The sequence below is a fragment of the Bactrocera neohumeralis genome, unplaced genomic scaffold, assembly GCF_024586455.1.
Source record: "Bactrocera neohumeralis isolate Rockhampton unplaced genomic scaffold, APGP_CSIRO_Bneo_wtdbg2-racon-allhic-juicebox.fasta_v2 cluster09, whole genome shotgun sequence".
NCBI lineage: Eukaryota > Metazoa > Arthropoda > Insecta > Diptera > Tephritidae > Bactrocera > Bactrocera neohumeralis.
Window position 1 is genome coordinate 9,857,961 of NW_026089622.1, and position 15,744 is coordinate 9,873,704.

The 15,744-nt window shown below is 40.0% G+C and overlaps 1 protein-coding gene across 25 annotated transcripts in view; it reads right to left on the reverse strand.

Annotated features, from left to right (window-relative positions):
* Positions 1 to 15,744, reverse strand: part of LOC126764476 (FERM domain-containing protein 8) — a 459,702-nt gene that overhangs the window by 266,338 nt on the left and 177,620 nt on the right. For 24 of the 25 annotated variants that reach the window (XR_007668006.1, XR_007668005.1, XM_050482181.1 and 21 more), the window contains one exon: positions 3,267 to 3,365. Coding sequence is in view for 22 of the 25 variants with exons in the window: in XM_050482181.1 (XP_050338138.1) it covers positions 3,267 to 3,365 (99 nt within the window). In the remaining 3 variants the exon portion in view is untranslated. Of the gene's footprint in view, positions 1 to 3,266; positions 3,366 to 15,744 lie in introns of those variants that run through there. The other variant, XR_007668007.1, reaches the window with a different exon arrangement.

A 15,744-nucleotide genomic window follows, 5' to 3' on the forward strand; every position in this document is an offset into this window, starting at 1 on the left:
AAGCGGGTGCCGACCCCAAAGCACGGCAGAGGTTTTAGATTATCAGGGCGCAGATCTACGCATTGATTTGATCCGCTGTGCTTATTAGCGCCGTGGGGTAAGGGGGTGGGGTCGTCAGCAGGTACCCACGTTGAACACACCGGACGTTGTCGACAGTGACGTGGGTGCCTAGTCGGGAGTGCGACGACCTTATGTTTGATGACAGGAGATATTTCATCTTGCCCTCGTTTAAAACCAGACACTAACGGCACGGGTGTTGAGGCCAATGCTATCAATATCATCGGCGTATGCCAGCAGCTTTACACTCTTATAGAAGATTGTACCCGTTCGACTAAGCTCTGCAGCTTGAATTATTTTCTTCAGCAGTAGATTGAAAAAGTCGTACGAAAGGGAATCGTCTTGTCTGATACCTCGTTTGGTATCGAACGATTCGGAGAAGCCTTTCCCGATCCAGATGGAGCTTTTGCTGGGATACCAAATTCAGACATCGCGGCATAAAAGCAGCTGCTTTTCGCTTTAAAATTGACGAAAAGGTGGTATGTGTCGATCCTTTTTTCCTCTCTCGGGTCTTTATCAAGATTTGGCGCATGGTGAATATCTGGTCTGCTGCTGAATTGCCAGGTCTAAAGCCACACTTATAAAGTCTAATCAGTTTGTTGACGGTGGGCTTTAATCTTTCGCACAATACGATTGATAGAACCTTATATGCATACTTAAATTCCAATCGTTGGGCATGCTTCCGTCCGACTATTAACCTGTGATTAAGTTATTAAAAAATTGGGGGTAATTTTCACATATATTCAAATTTTCTTAGCAACCTTCCACTCGCAACAATTTCTGGTCGTCAGTGAGCACTTTTGGGAAGATCTTCGCGCACACCTTGCGCATGTTCAAGAGCTTTGTCACAATGTCATGAACCACAGACTTTCCGGACAAAGCCTGTATATCTAACTGGATTATTGGAAATAAAACTATTACACTCTGAAGCAATATGTGTTAAAAATATATAACAACAGATGGTTTCAAGTGCTCAGATTACGAATTTATTCATGAAATTCTTGAATGTGTTCTTGTTTTTAAGATTTTTGCACATCTTATTCGCTTGCAGAATATTATTATACCCTGAACAGGTAAGTTTGTCACGAAGTTTGTAACACCCAGAAGGAAGCGTCGGAGACCCTATAAAGTATATGTATATATAAATGATCAGTATGTTGAGCTGAGTCGATTTAACCATGTCCGTCTATCTGTCTGTCCGTCTGTCCGTCTGTCTGTATATATGCGAACTAGTCCCTCAGTTTTTAAGATATCCTTTTGAAATTTTGCAAACGGCATTTTCTCTTCAAGAAACTGCTCATTTGTCGGAACCTGATATCGAACCACTATAACATATACATAGCTGCCATATAAACTGAACGATCGGAATCAAGTTCTTGTATGGAAAACTTTCACATTTGACAATGTATCTTCACCAAATTTGGTACAGATTATTTTCTAAGGCAACAATGTAATGTCCGAAAAAATTGGTCAGATCGGTTAACTATAGCACATAGCTACCATACAAACTGAACAATCGGAATCAAGTTCTTGTATGGAAAACTTTCACATTTGACAATGTATCTTCACCAAATTTGGTACAGACTATTTTCTAAGGCAACAATGTAATGTCCGAAAAAATTGGTCAGATCGGTTAACTATAGCACATAGCTACCATACAAACTGAACAATCGGAATCAAGTTCTTGTATGGAAAACTTTCACATTTGATAACGTTTCTTCACGAAATTTGTTATGAGTTATTGTTTGTAAAAATAATGTAATCTCCGAAAAAATTGTTCAGATCGGCTTACTATAGCATATAGCTGCTATACAAACTGAATGATCGGAATCAAGTTCTTGTATGGAAAACTTTTGCATTTGACAAAATATATTTACGAAATTTGGTATAAATTATTTTCTAAGGCACCAATGTAATATGTGAAGGTTATATTAGTTTCGGTGCAGCCGAAGTTGACGTTTTTTCTTGTTTTTATTATATTTGTAGAAAATTTCCGAAGGAAGTATGAGAAAGTTAAAAGACGAACTGTTTGTTGGTCCTCAAATATAACAATTCTTCAAAGATGCAGGTTTTATTAAAGCTGTGACTATTCCGGAGTGTGTAGTTTGGAAAAGTGTAGCGCTGTTTAGATGGTAAAAAATTTGCCTAGGTAACTATAAGGCACCAAGTTATGATGAAATTTTGAAAAATATGCTGACAAATCTGCAAACTCTAGAGCAAATATTACTATCAAGTTGGACTATCTCCGCAATCATTTCGTATAATTTAGAAAAATGCTGTGAGGCACATAGTGAGCACTTCAACATGGATCTAAAAGTAAGGTATTAAGGTTAATGGAATCGTCCATGATGTCAGTTACAGGTTTCCTTATTATTATCTTCGTTTACTTGAACCTTTTTTATTAGTCACCACTAAAGCGATATTATACATATATTTATATTTTATATCATGTTTTCTGAGTTTTGTAATGTAAAATGGAAACAAGAACTTAAAAATAAACGAGAACAAATCTTACAAGACCATTGAGAGCTTCATGATTTGTGAGCCCAAATATATTGGAAATAAGTAGATCTTATATCTAGGGCATGAATTGAAAATGTAAAGTTACACAAATATGAGTCAAGTAACTGTATTCGAATCTGCTGGGGGAGATATTTTTGCAGCTATTTCGCATACGCATACATATAGACATCCATCGCAAGATTAATCATTGTATCTACATAATTATATTTTTATTACATTAAATAACAGTCTATTGCTGACCACCAAGGCGACAAGTTTTTTATTTTCACTTCCTCTTTCAATTTAATTACACATTTCTCAATTAAATGATTGTTGTTTCGCTGAGCTAGCGCGGTCGGGAAAAACTCTTCCTGATCCTACAAAGACCATACATTTTTTTGTGTTTTTTAATTATTTAGCTCCACTTGCTGCGTCTTCGGCAAAACCTTAACGTTTTCGAGAATATATTTCTTTATCTGGTGATTTTCATATAGGTTTTAAGAAAGAGTAATATATTATTAGTTTATAACAGGCGTATATCATCTAAATGATTGTATTTATTTTGTAAACTGTATTTAAATTCACAACGTAGTCTGTGAAAACTTTCCACCGAATATTCATATAACCACAAACTCTTTCTTGACTGCCACGAGAAAATTAAAACAATTTTACATACTTACGCAATATATTGACTTAGAGTTACTCACCTGAATAAATATGCAAGTTTGGCAGTCAGGATCATTATTCACACTAGGTTTGGCAAAGTCCCATGATAAATCCTCATACCTTAGTCCAATTAGTAAAGTCTGTGAAATCATTCGAAAGTTTATTACACAATTATTATTCATATTTTTTCTGTTAAAGTGTTATGAAAATATAGAACACAAAATATGTTTAGTAAATATTATTTAAAAGTTATTACCCTTTTGAATTTTCTGCACAACAAAAAAACCCACGTTTACTTTCAATATAACTATTGTACATACATATATGGGCATATATAAATGTATATAGCCTTATTATTTACTAGTCTACATAGGTTTGAAGACAAACTGTTTTCAGAGTCAGTCCAAGATAATTATGAAAGCGCCCTAGGCAAATTACAAATTTTGCTACCCTTCTAAGCCCATTTTCTTTAACAGCAAAGTTTAAAAATTAAGAATTTGTCCGGGCCTTTTTATTAAAAAAAAGGCTTATTCGAAAAAATAACATAAATAATTAAAAGGATTGTAATTAGCAGTACAATAAAAAACCTTAATTATAAATATTTCAAAACTCTACCAACTACCGCCGCATCGTTTGCATCGACATATGTATCTCTTTCTATCCACCGCGAGTAACCAACATTTCCAATTTTTTTAAACGTTCAAAAATGTCTGCGTGTGTAAAGGTTTGCTGTTGATCAATATTAAATAAAAAATCAAAAATAAATCAAAGATATATGTATATAATATACTGACCGACATATTCGGCAGAGGTTTGTCAAGATTTTGAAAAAGTGACCGGCGGGGCCGCGGTTGAATGTATTTATAACTTTAATGTATATGTGTATTAGGGTGCTTCAAACAAAATTTTTGAATGCTTTTTTCTACTTTTACCCCCTCAAATGTTAGTGATTGACAAACAAAAAATCCTCCCTCAAACCAGGCGCTGTAGCTTAACTCTAAGGGGTCGCTATTTTTTGTTAGGTTCGCATACATTTAACATAGGAATTTTCTTTTTTTAATTCAAACTAAAATTTCACCATCTAATTTTCGTTTCTCAAAAATAACCATGACATATTCATAAAGTTGGCTTTTCTAACTTTAAAAATTCCCTCGACAAAATTATTATTCTCAGAAACTTTTTTTATTTTTATTGAAAAAATTCCAAATTTCAAATCACTATGTTTAATCGTCTAATTGAGATAATCAAACTTTGTCGCGGAAATTTTTAAAGTTTGAAAAGTGAACTTTCTGAACATATGATGGTTATTTTTCAGAAACGAAAATTATGTACATACATATGTAGTTGATGAAATTTGAGTTTGAATTAAAAAACGTAAATTCCTATGTTAAATGTATGGGAACCTAACAAAAAAATAGCGACCCCTTAAGAGTTAAGCTACAGCGCCTGGCTTGAGGGAGGATTTTTTGTTTGTCAATCGCTAACATTTGAGGGGGTAAAAGTTTGAAAAAAAAAATTCGAAAATTTTTTTTTGAAGCACCCTAATGTATATCTCCTCAAACCACTAAAACTACAACAATTAAATTCACCCAACTCAAATATTATAAGAACTCCTACCGACAGTGTGAAAATGAGTGAAAGCGAATTATAACTCCGTTTACTCCCCACATAACCGTCACTTTGTAGTGAAATCACATATCTCGGGACGCGCCCTACCGATTTCGAATAAATTTAGTACCTGACATTTTTAAATTCCATTTGATTCTTTTAATTTTCTGTGTAAAAATCAAGACTTAATTAATATAACGTGATAAAACTTTACACTAATAATGCATTTAAAGTATAAAAAAAAAAATTGCTTCCTCTAGCGGGTATTGCGTTGAATACTTTCAGAGCTTGACGTTTTTAACCGTTCTAACGACATGACCTAGCCAGCGTAACCGCTGTCTCTTAATTCGCTAAACGATGTTCGCCGATATTCGCCGTTGCCAATGCCTAACGGACCATAAATCTTCCGCAGAACATTTCTATCAAAAATTCCATGCATCTGCACCACATAGCAGGACAGGAATAACGAGTGACATACAGAGTTTGGTCCTTCTTCTTCGAGAGAGGACTTTACTTCTCCCTGCCTACTCAGTTCGAAGTAGTACTTATTGGCAAGGGTTATTCTGCGTTGGACTTAGAGGCTTACATAGTTGTTGGTGGTAATACTGGTCTTCGACACAACTAGACCCATTTGCTTCGCTTGCTTATCAAGTCTGGAGAAATCAAAACTAACGACGCGGATGTTGAGGCCAATGATATGAATATCATCGGCGTACGCTATCAGCTATACACACTTATGGAAGATAGTACCTGTTCGAATAAGCTCTGCGCTTAAGTTATTTTCTCCACCCGTACATTGAAAAAGTTGAACGAAAGGGAGTCGTCTTGTCTGAAACCTCGTTTCGTCGTATCGAACGACTCGGAGAAGTCTTTCCCGATCCCGATGGAGCTTTTGGTATTACCCCACGTAAGATTAAACAGACGTATTAGTTTCGCGGGGATACCAAATTCAGACATCGCGCATAAAAGCAACTGCTTTTCGCTTTTGACGAAAGGTGGTATGTGTCGATCCTCTTTTCCTCTCTCGGGTCTTTTCCAAGATTTGGCTTATGGTAAATACTTGGTCGGTTGTTGATTTTTCAGGTCTAAAGCCACACTGATAAGGTCAAATTAGTTTGTTGACAGTGGGATTTAATCATTCGTACAATTTGCTCGATAGCACCTAATAAGCGATGTTGAGGAGGCTTATCGCACGTTGGTGGGCGCAGATTGCGGAGTCTCCCTTTCTGTGGAATTGACAGAGCACACTTAAGTTCCAATCGTCGGGCATTATTTCGTCCGACCATATTCTATAAACAAGCTAATGCATGTTCTTTATCATTTCTTCTCCTTTTTGTTCTTCAGGCGGGTAATTGTCATTCGAACTTCTTCATGGTCGACCAGAGGAACGTCTGCTCCATCATCATCGATTGGGGAATCGGGTTTGCCATCTCCTAGTGTTATGCTTTCACTGCAGGCTGAAGAAGTCTTCCCTCCATAATTTTAGTGTGCTCTGGGCATCAGTCACTAGATCGCCTCAGGGGGTTCTACAAGAGTATGTTCTCGGTTTTTTGTAGAATTTTTTGGAACCACCCCAGGTCGGAGAGCTTGTCAAGCTCTTTATACTCAAGCATTACGGTCGCCAAATTTCGCTGCAAATACGTCTCTCTTCCCTCTTATGCTATTGATATCTATCCCATCCTGCACGTGTTGCGGTCGATCGTAACGTTGCGAGGTAGGCAGTCGGTTTTCTCTCCACTGCAACATGGCACTCCTCATCGTATTAGCTGTTCTTTTTCACAAAAGAGTGATCCCAGTCAATGTACGGACCGCTGAGCGTCCGCACGTCTAAACAAGAGGAGCCGCGTCTATCACAACATGATCGATCTGGTTGGTGGATTTTTAACCCGGAGATAGAAGTAGCTTAATGAATTTTCTTATGCTGGAATCTAGTACTACAGATAACCATATTTCGAGCACCGACGAAGTCGATCAGCCTCAACCCATTTGGGGATGTTTTACCATGTAGGCTGAATTTACCGTCCATTGTGCCAAAGATACTTTGTTTGCCCACTCCGGCATTAAAAGCGATAATCATGATTTGGACATCATGGCGGGGGCAGCTCTAATAGTTGCGCTTCAAGCGCTCATAGAAGACATTTTTGGTTGTATCGTCTATCTCTTCTGTTGGGGAGTGGCGCAAATCAGCGATACGTTGAAGAACTTCACTTTGATGCAGATTATGGCTAGACGTTCATCCACGGTTTTTTTAGCATGTGGCATGATAATAGATAAAATCGGATCGATACCATTCCAACTAACATATACTAGATATGATGATTTTTGCTTTTCTAACAGACCTTATACTGAATATTTCGGTCAGTGTATGAGTTAAAGTATTTATATATTTCACTGGCTTTGATTCCTGCAAGTTGTAAAATTATTAAATGTTCGGTTGCTCCGAGGACGGAGTCATGTCCAGAAGTTCACGTAAGTGAGGAAAGTTCTCTGATCGCCATTCACTTGGAAGTGGCCACAAACGATTCTTTTACATAAGTTTCACGTAGCTCACTATTTCCGGCCTTTCATCAAGTATACTCTGGGTAGCCTAAGAAAATTCGTTTGAATTCGAGCCAATCTGAGAAGGCGAAATATCCCCTCCGCAGGGTTGTGCACTGGGTTTTGGACCCGAAAAAAGCAACTAGACTCGGATGAGAGACCTCCTTTTGATGACGACCATGGCAACCAAATTAACAATTACAATTTGAAAGCATTCACCTGGAATCTTTGGTTCCTTAATTGGGAAGTTGCCGCTGTCCAGCCGGTTGATGTCCTCTTTAGAGTGAAGGCTGATATCACCGCCGAACAAGAAATGCGATAGACGAGACAAGGACTGAGACGAGTAGGTCCTTATAGAATTTACTACAGGGGCCATATAAAAGAGAGCAAATCCGGTGTGTGATTCGTGGTGTGAGAGGAACTCCGTCACCGAGTACTGTCATTCACCCCGTCTAGCCACAATCCGCCCATGCCCCGACGAAAGAGAAGGATGATGTGACCATAGATGCCTTCTATGAGTGCTTGGAGCGCACCTATGAGAGCTGCCCTGCCACGATATCAAACTCGTGCTTGGCGACTTTAACGCCAGAGTGGGCAAGGAAGGCATCCTTGGCACTACGGTCAGTAAATTCAGCCTCCACGATGAAACATACCCAAATGTATTGAGGCTGATCGATTTCGTCGGAGCCCGAAATATGGTTATCTGTAGTACTAGATTCCAGCATAAGAAAATTCATCAAGCTACCTGGCTGTCACCAGATCGGAAAAGCACCAACCAGGTCGTTAATGTTGTCATACACGGAAGACACATCTCCAGTAGTTTACACGTGCGTACGCTCTGAGTTCTTAACTTCGATTAGGACCACTATCTTGTTGCAGTCAAGATGCGCATCCGCCTATGTGCAGCAAAAAACGCACGCCAACAAACACATGGAAGGTTCGACGTCGAGAAGCTGCAATCACAACAAACATCTGAACGATTTTCTACTCAACTTGCGCCCCTGCTCTCTGAGAGAATTCGTCAACAACTCGGTATAGGAGAACAGTGGGACGGCATGTCAAGCTCATTATGTACAGATGCAACCGAAACTATTGGTTTTCGGAAAATGCAAAAGAACAGCTGGTACGACGAGGAGTGCCGTATCGCAGAGGAGAGAAAACAGACTGCCTACCCCGCAAGGTTACGATCGACCTCAACACGTGCGGAATGGAAAAGGTACCGAGAGTTGAAGAGGGAAGCGAGACGCATTTGCAGACAGTCAACTACCAGCGGTGGCATCGGCTTCTTTGCCAAATATTGTCGGACGAAAGCATACCCAACGATTGAACTTATGTGTTCCCTGCCCAATCCACAAGAAGGGAGACCCCACAATCTGCGCCAACCACCATGGTATAAGTCTCCTAAACATCGCGTATAAGGTTCTATCGAGCGTATTGTGTGAAAAAGTAAAGCCCACCGTCATTACGCTGATTGGAGCTTATCAGTGCGGCTTTAGATCTGGAAAATCAACAACCGACCAAATGTTCACTACGCGAAAAATCTTGAAAAAGACCCGGCTGTGTAAAGCAGCAAAAGCTCCGTTAGGATTGGGAAGAACCTCTCCGAGCCGTTCGATACCAAACATGGTTTCAGACAACACGACTCGCTATCGTGCGACTTATTTAATCTGCTGCTGATATTGATATCATCGGCCTCAACACCCCCACTGTTAGTTTTTCTTTAGTCAGACTGAACAAGGAAGCGAAGCAAATGGGACTGGCAGTGAATGAGGGCAAGACGAAATATCTCCTGTCATCAAACAAACAGTCGTCGAACACACGACTCGTACATCTTGGAACCAGTATAAACACCACCAACAATGTCAGCCTGGAAATCCAACGCAGTATAACTCATGCCAACAAGTGGTGCTTCGGACTGAGTAGGCAATTGAGAAGTAAAGTTCTCTATCGACGAACAAAAACCAAACTCTGTCAGTCACTCATTATTCCCGTCCTGCTATATGGTGCAGAGGCATGTACGATGACAACATCTGATTAATCGACGTTGCGAGTTTTCGAGAGAAGAGTTATACGGAAGTAGTACCTGCCGGGGGAAGCAGAGGAACTGGCGAGCTGTTAATAGCTCGGCTATAATCGTGTAAGCGGTGTCTACGCCAGTAAAGAAGAAGATCCACATACTTATATGTATTCTTGGGCACAAAAGAGAGGTCAGTGTTGCAGATGAGCGTAATCGGACTACTGCCACGACCATAATACACTAGTGATCGAAAAGACATAATATGTCATTATTAAACGCTAAAGTTAGATACCGAACTGTAATTTGGTACAAGGGATTGCTTTAGCAAGGTATCCCTTAAAATTGTTTAATGTACATATCTTCAAAACTTTTTCAGCTAACTCAACAACGTTTCATCAGAGAAGCCTTTTTAGCATCTCTTCATACGCTGATAAAATGAGTAAAATCAGATAATAACCACGTTCACTTCCAATAAACTACTGAATGTGCAATATAACAGTGAATAAATGAGCCACACGCATAAAAATTCAAGGGTTTATATAAGAAGTTGTAAACACTGCACAAATACAATGGGCGTAGCACCGCTCACGTTCAGATGAAATCTTATATCTACCCGATCTGTGTCCAAATTTCGTATGTGAAGTTATACGGGCTCAACTGTCATACACTGTGAAATCTGAAGTGAGCAAAATCGGACAACAACCACACCCACTTCCCGTATAACAGAACTTTAAATTCCATCTGATTCTTTCACTACTGATAAACAACTAAACTATCAATAAATATATCGGAATAAAACTTTACACAAAAAAAGTGAGCTGCCAGTTGACAGCTGGCAGATGTAAAACATCGAAATTATTTTATACAATAGGTTAAAAAGTACAGATTATGACAGGAATTTATTTATTTATTTATAATAATTCATATAACAAAACAGAGTTTTATTATATAAAAACATAAACGCAGCACTGGCTACGAGGCCTTCAGCCGCCTTGTAATTATAACTAGGTGAAAAATTATATTTGCTAAGGGTTAGTAAAGATGTAAGTTGCTTAAATATGTTTTAACAAATCGTTGGTTTTTAAGAATCTATATACAATCATCACGTTTTTTTCTGAAGGTTCACTTAAGAGTTTTATGAGATCAATGTTCCCAGAGTTGTGGGCTGTTGGGTGAAGCATCGGACAGAGTGTGAGTAAGTGTTTGATAGAAGAGGTGTCATCGCAAAGGGGGCAAATGGATGGGCTTTTACCCGATAGTAAGTGGGCGTGTGTTATGATAGTGTGTCCAATCCTTAATCGAGTATATGTCTTCATTGCGCTAGTTGGAACTGTTGACGAGTAGATTATTCGACTTCTGGCTGGGTTTATGACCGCGTAGTGATGTTTAAATGTTTTCCATTCGCTTGCGTTTTTTTGATGCCTTTTGTGCTTAATAAGGTTAGAAATGTCTTGCTTGGTTGAGACGTAGTATGTTAAGGCAGGAGTTCTGGCTACATTTTTCGCAGCGAGGTCTGTAAAGTGGTTGCCTGTAATACCAGCACGGCCAAGGATCCACATTACTTGGATTTTCTGAGGGGCACCAATGACCGCGTCCCTGATAACTTCTATTATGGGATTGCGATTGGAAGGAGACGTTATTGCAGACATACACGATTTGCTGTCGGTACAGATGAGGAACTTTCCTTTCGTCTTTTTTGCGTGATTAACTGCATGAAGAATAGCAGCTCCTTCAGCGGTAAATACAGAGCTCGTTGAGGGGAGAAGCCAATTGCAAATAATTTCTCCTGTGGCAGTGACAACTGCTAACGAAGTGGAATCGATGGACTTGGAGCCATCCGTAAACAATAACTTCCAGCCATCATTTGTATATTGATATAATTAGATTCCAGTTCAGCAAAGGTTTGTTGAAAGACTTCGTTTGGTGTGTTTTGCTTGGACAAAAACATAAGCTTATTCTGTATGATTTTATCATTGATCAGACAGGGAGGATGTAGGGAGGTGAATTTGCATGTTGCGTTACGTAAAATATTATTTTCTGCAACGAAACTTAAGCATCTCGAAATAGCCGATTGTATTCTTGGAATTTTTCTTTTTTTCGTGGCATGCGTGATAGTTGTATTTAGTAATGGGTTGGTGTTCTCAGCCGTTTTCGCGAGAATTTGGAGCGAAGAATCTATAATTTTATTTTGAATAGTTGGTAAACCAGATTCAGCCATTATCATTTTTATTGGCGAGGTTGGAAAGGCCCGGAGACTTCGCCGTATTGCGCAATGGTACGGTGCATTTAAAAGGACGATACTGCTTTTGGAGCAATTGCCGTAGATGGGGAGCCCATAATCTATTTTTGAAGTTAGCAGAGCTCTGACAACATTGATTAGTGTGTTCGGATGAATAAATGAATGCTTAGACGAGAGATATTTAACAATATTTAATCGTGTCATTAACGAGTTTCTGACATATTTACAGTGATCATTAAAGTTATAATTAGAGTCAAAAATTAATCCTAGTATTTTCAGCTGTGTTTTACATTCGATGTTAGTTTGGTTGTGGGTAAGTGAAATACCGTTGCAATTTTGCTTCCTACATACATGAAGGATATGTGTTTTGTCTAAGGAAAGTGAAGCACCAGACTCCAGTGACCAAGTCTCAATTCTGGCGAGTATATTAGTAAATAAGGATTGAGCTAAATTAACGTCGGAGACTTTTGTGTAGATTAGAACATCGTCAGCATAGATATGGTGCTTAACTCCTATGTAATTTTTTATCATCATACTAATATCATCGAAAGCAATGATAAAAAGGAAGGCTGAAAGAGGTGAGCCTTGCGGCGTACCATTAGAAAGCGGGAGTGTTGAAGAAAGAAAACCATTTACGTTGACTTTGAGTTTTCTGTTTGTGAGAAAGTTAGTAATAAAACGTATCATATTCTGGCCTATTTTCCATTTTCTAAGTTGTCGAATAATAATATGGGCTCCAATTTTGTCGAAGGCTCTGTGAAAGTCCAGAGATAGTACGGACACGTGGTTTTTGCTGGACAAAGCGTTTGTAATGAAGTAGTCTAGTTGGATTAAAGCATCTTCCTTGACCTTTTTTGTAGGCGACTTGATTCGGTAATATTATTGTTTCGCTGAGCATACCACATCAAGCGGTTAGCCACGATCTTTTCCAAAATTTTGCCCATACATGGAAGGAGGGAAATCGGCCTATAGTTAGCAAGTTCATCGGAGGATTTGTGTGGCTTAAGTATTGGTATAACACAGGACGTTTTCCAAAATTGGGGGTAGACACCAGTATTGAAAATTTTGTTATAAAGCTTTACCAATCGGAGCTTGAGACTTTTCGGCATATGTTTGATAATTGGATAAGAAATTTTATCTCGCCCAGACAGTGAAATGCTGGTTTCTATTTGTTTAGCAGAAAAGAAAGAGGGGAGACAGAGTAGGAAGTGTCGGACAGTGTGGTGGTTTTTGAGGTTTGAAACTGTGTGCTGAATGAAATATCTGAGCTTGTTTCAGAATAGGGGTTTGCAAATAACTCGGAAATATCGGATGGATTGGCTACCAAACCTGTTGGCCCCTTTACGCACTGAATGGTTAGATTTCTAGGCACTCCAGAAAGTTTTTTTAAAGCGTTCCATATTAACTTAAGATTAGACGAAGGATTTATTTTGCTTGTGAAATCCTGAAAACATTTACGCTTGGCCTGTTTCGCGGAACGACGGAAAAGAGCGTTGGCTTTCCTGAAAGATATTAAGTTGACTAGTGATTGAGCCCGTTTGTATTCATACCAAGCTGTCTGTTTTTTTGCCCGCAATTCAGCGATTTCTTTATTTCACCAAAGAACACTCTTTGAACTTGCTGTTTGCTTTGTATGAGGAATGCTAACATTCGCTGCTGAACGGATAATTTTTGTTAAACTCGCACTATCTTGGTTAGGGTTGTCAGATATTGGGGTATTATTGCCATTTATCTCGCAATGTGTCTGACACTTCTCCCAATCAGCGTAATCAGTTTTGAATACCTTATTTATTTTGTGGTTTTTAGTTGTTGAACCTAGGTGCAATTTTAGTACAATGGGGAAGTGATCGCTTCCATGCAGGTGATCGAGTAGACTCCATTCGCACTCTGTGGCAAGTGTGTCGGTGCACATTGCAAGATCTACATGGGAAAATGTGGAGTGAGTGGAAAAGTGTGTCGCGGAACCGTTACTCAAACATATTAAGTTAGAGGAAAGTAAAGCGTCTTCAATGCATTTGCCCCTCTTGTTGGCTATTGGAGAGCCCCATAGTGGACTCCATGCATTAAAATCACCAGCGAAAATTAAAGGAGTAGAAGCTTGGTTGATTAATTGCAGGATGTCTGTACTGGTAAATTGTTCGTCTGGTGCAATATAAGTGCAGACAATGGTGGTTGTCGGCAGGTCGCGGATAGCCGAACGGTGTGTAGTAGCAGGTCAGTTGCGAAATAAGTTAAAACGAATAAGCAACCCCCGACGATGAGTGGCAGAAGTGGAGGATGCCGCATAAAAGCTAGCAAATCCGATGAAGCTTCTGTGACTGTGGCGAATCGACACCTCTTCTTCTTCTTCTTCTTAATTGGCGTAGACACCGCTTACGCGATTATAGCCGAGTTAACAACTGCGCGCCAGTCGATTCTTCTTTTCGCTACGTGGCACCAATTGGATATTCTAAGCGTGGCCAGGTCTTTCTCCTCCTGGTCCTTCCAACAGAGTGGAGGTCTTACTCTTCCTCTGCTTCCCCCGGCGGGTACTGCATCAAATATTTTCAGAGCTGGAGTGTTTTCGTCCATTCGGACAACATGACCTAGCCAGCGTGGCCGCTGTCTTTTAATTCGCTGAACTATGTCAATGTCATCATATATCTCATACAGCTCATCGTTCCATCGAAAGCGATAATTGCCGTGGCCAATGCGCAAAGGACCATAAATCTTTCGGAGAAATTTTCTCTCGAAAACTCGCAATGTCGACTCATCAGTTGTTGTCATCGTTCACGCCTCTGCGCCATATAGCAGGACGGGAATTATGAGTGACTTATAGAGTTTGGTTTTTGTTCGTAGAGAGAGGACTTTGCTTCTCAATTGCCTACTCAGTCCGAAGTAGCACCAAATTATCTACAACTTCAAAGTTATGACTGGCAGCAGTGCGGTGAGAGCCAAGTCGCGATGATATCAATATCATCGGCATACGCCAGCAGCTGTACACTCTTATAAAAGATTGTACCTGTTCGATTAAGTTCTTCAGATCAAATTATTTTCTCCAGCAGCAAGTTGAAGAAGTCGCTCGTTAGGGAGTTGCTTTGTCTGAAACCTCGTTTGGTATCGAACGGCTCGGAGAGGTCCTTCCCGATCCTGACGGAGCTTTTGCTGCGTATTAGTTTTGCGGGGATACCAAATTCAGACATCGCGGCACAGAAGTAGATTCTTTTCGTGCTGTGCGCATGGTGAATATCTGGTCGGTTATTGATTTGCCAGGTCTAAAGCCACACTGATAAGGTCCAATCAGTTTGTTGACGGTGGGCTTTAATCTTTCACACAATACGCTCGATAGAACCTTATATGTTGAGGAGGCTTTTCCTTTTTTATGGATTTGGCAGAGCACACTTAAATTCCAATCGTTGGACATGCTTTCGTCCGACCATATTTTACAAAGAAGCTGATGCATGTCCCTTATCAGTTCTTCGCCTCAGTGTTTGAAAAGCTCGGCCGGCAATCCATCGGCACCCGCCGCTTTGTTGTTTTTCAGGCGGCTAATTGCTATTTGAACTTCTTCATGGTCGGGCAATGGATCGTCTGCTCCATGGTCATCGATTGGGGAATCGGGTTCGCCTTCTCCTGGCGTTGTACGTTCACTGCTATTCAGAAGGCTGGAGAAGTGTTCCCTCCATAATTTAAGTATGCTCTGGGCATCGGTGGTAAGATCACCTTGGGGGGTTCTTCTAGTAAGCTTCGGTTTTGAAACCTTCGCCTCATTTTTTTCTAGATTTTTCGAGCATTACCCTTGTCGGCCAGCTTATCAAGCTCTTCGTACTCACGCATATCAGCCTCTTTCTTTTTCTGTCTGCAAATGCGTCTCGTTTCCCTCTTCAACTCTCGGTATCTATCCCATCCCGCACAGACAGTCTGTTTTCTCTCCGCTGCGACACGGCACTCCTCGTCATACCAGCTGTTCTTTTGCACTTTCCGAAACCAATGGTTTCGGTCACAGCTGTACGTAAGGAGTTTGAAATGCCGTCCCACAGTTCCTTTGTATCGAGTTGTTGACGAGTGCTCTCACAGAGCAGGAGTGCAAGCCGAGTAGCAAATCGTTCGGCTGTATGTTGTGATTGCAGCTTCTCGA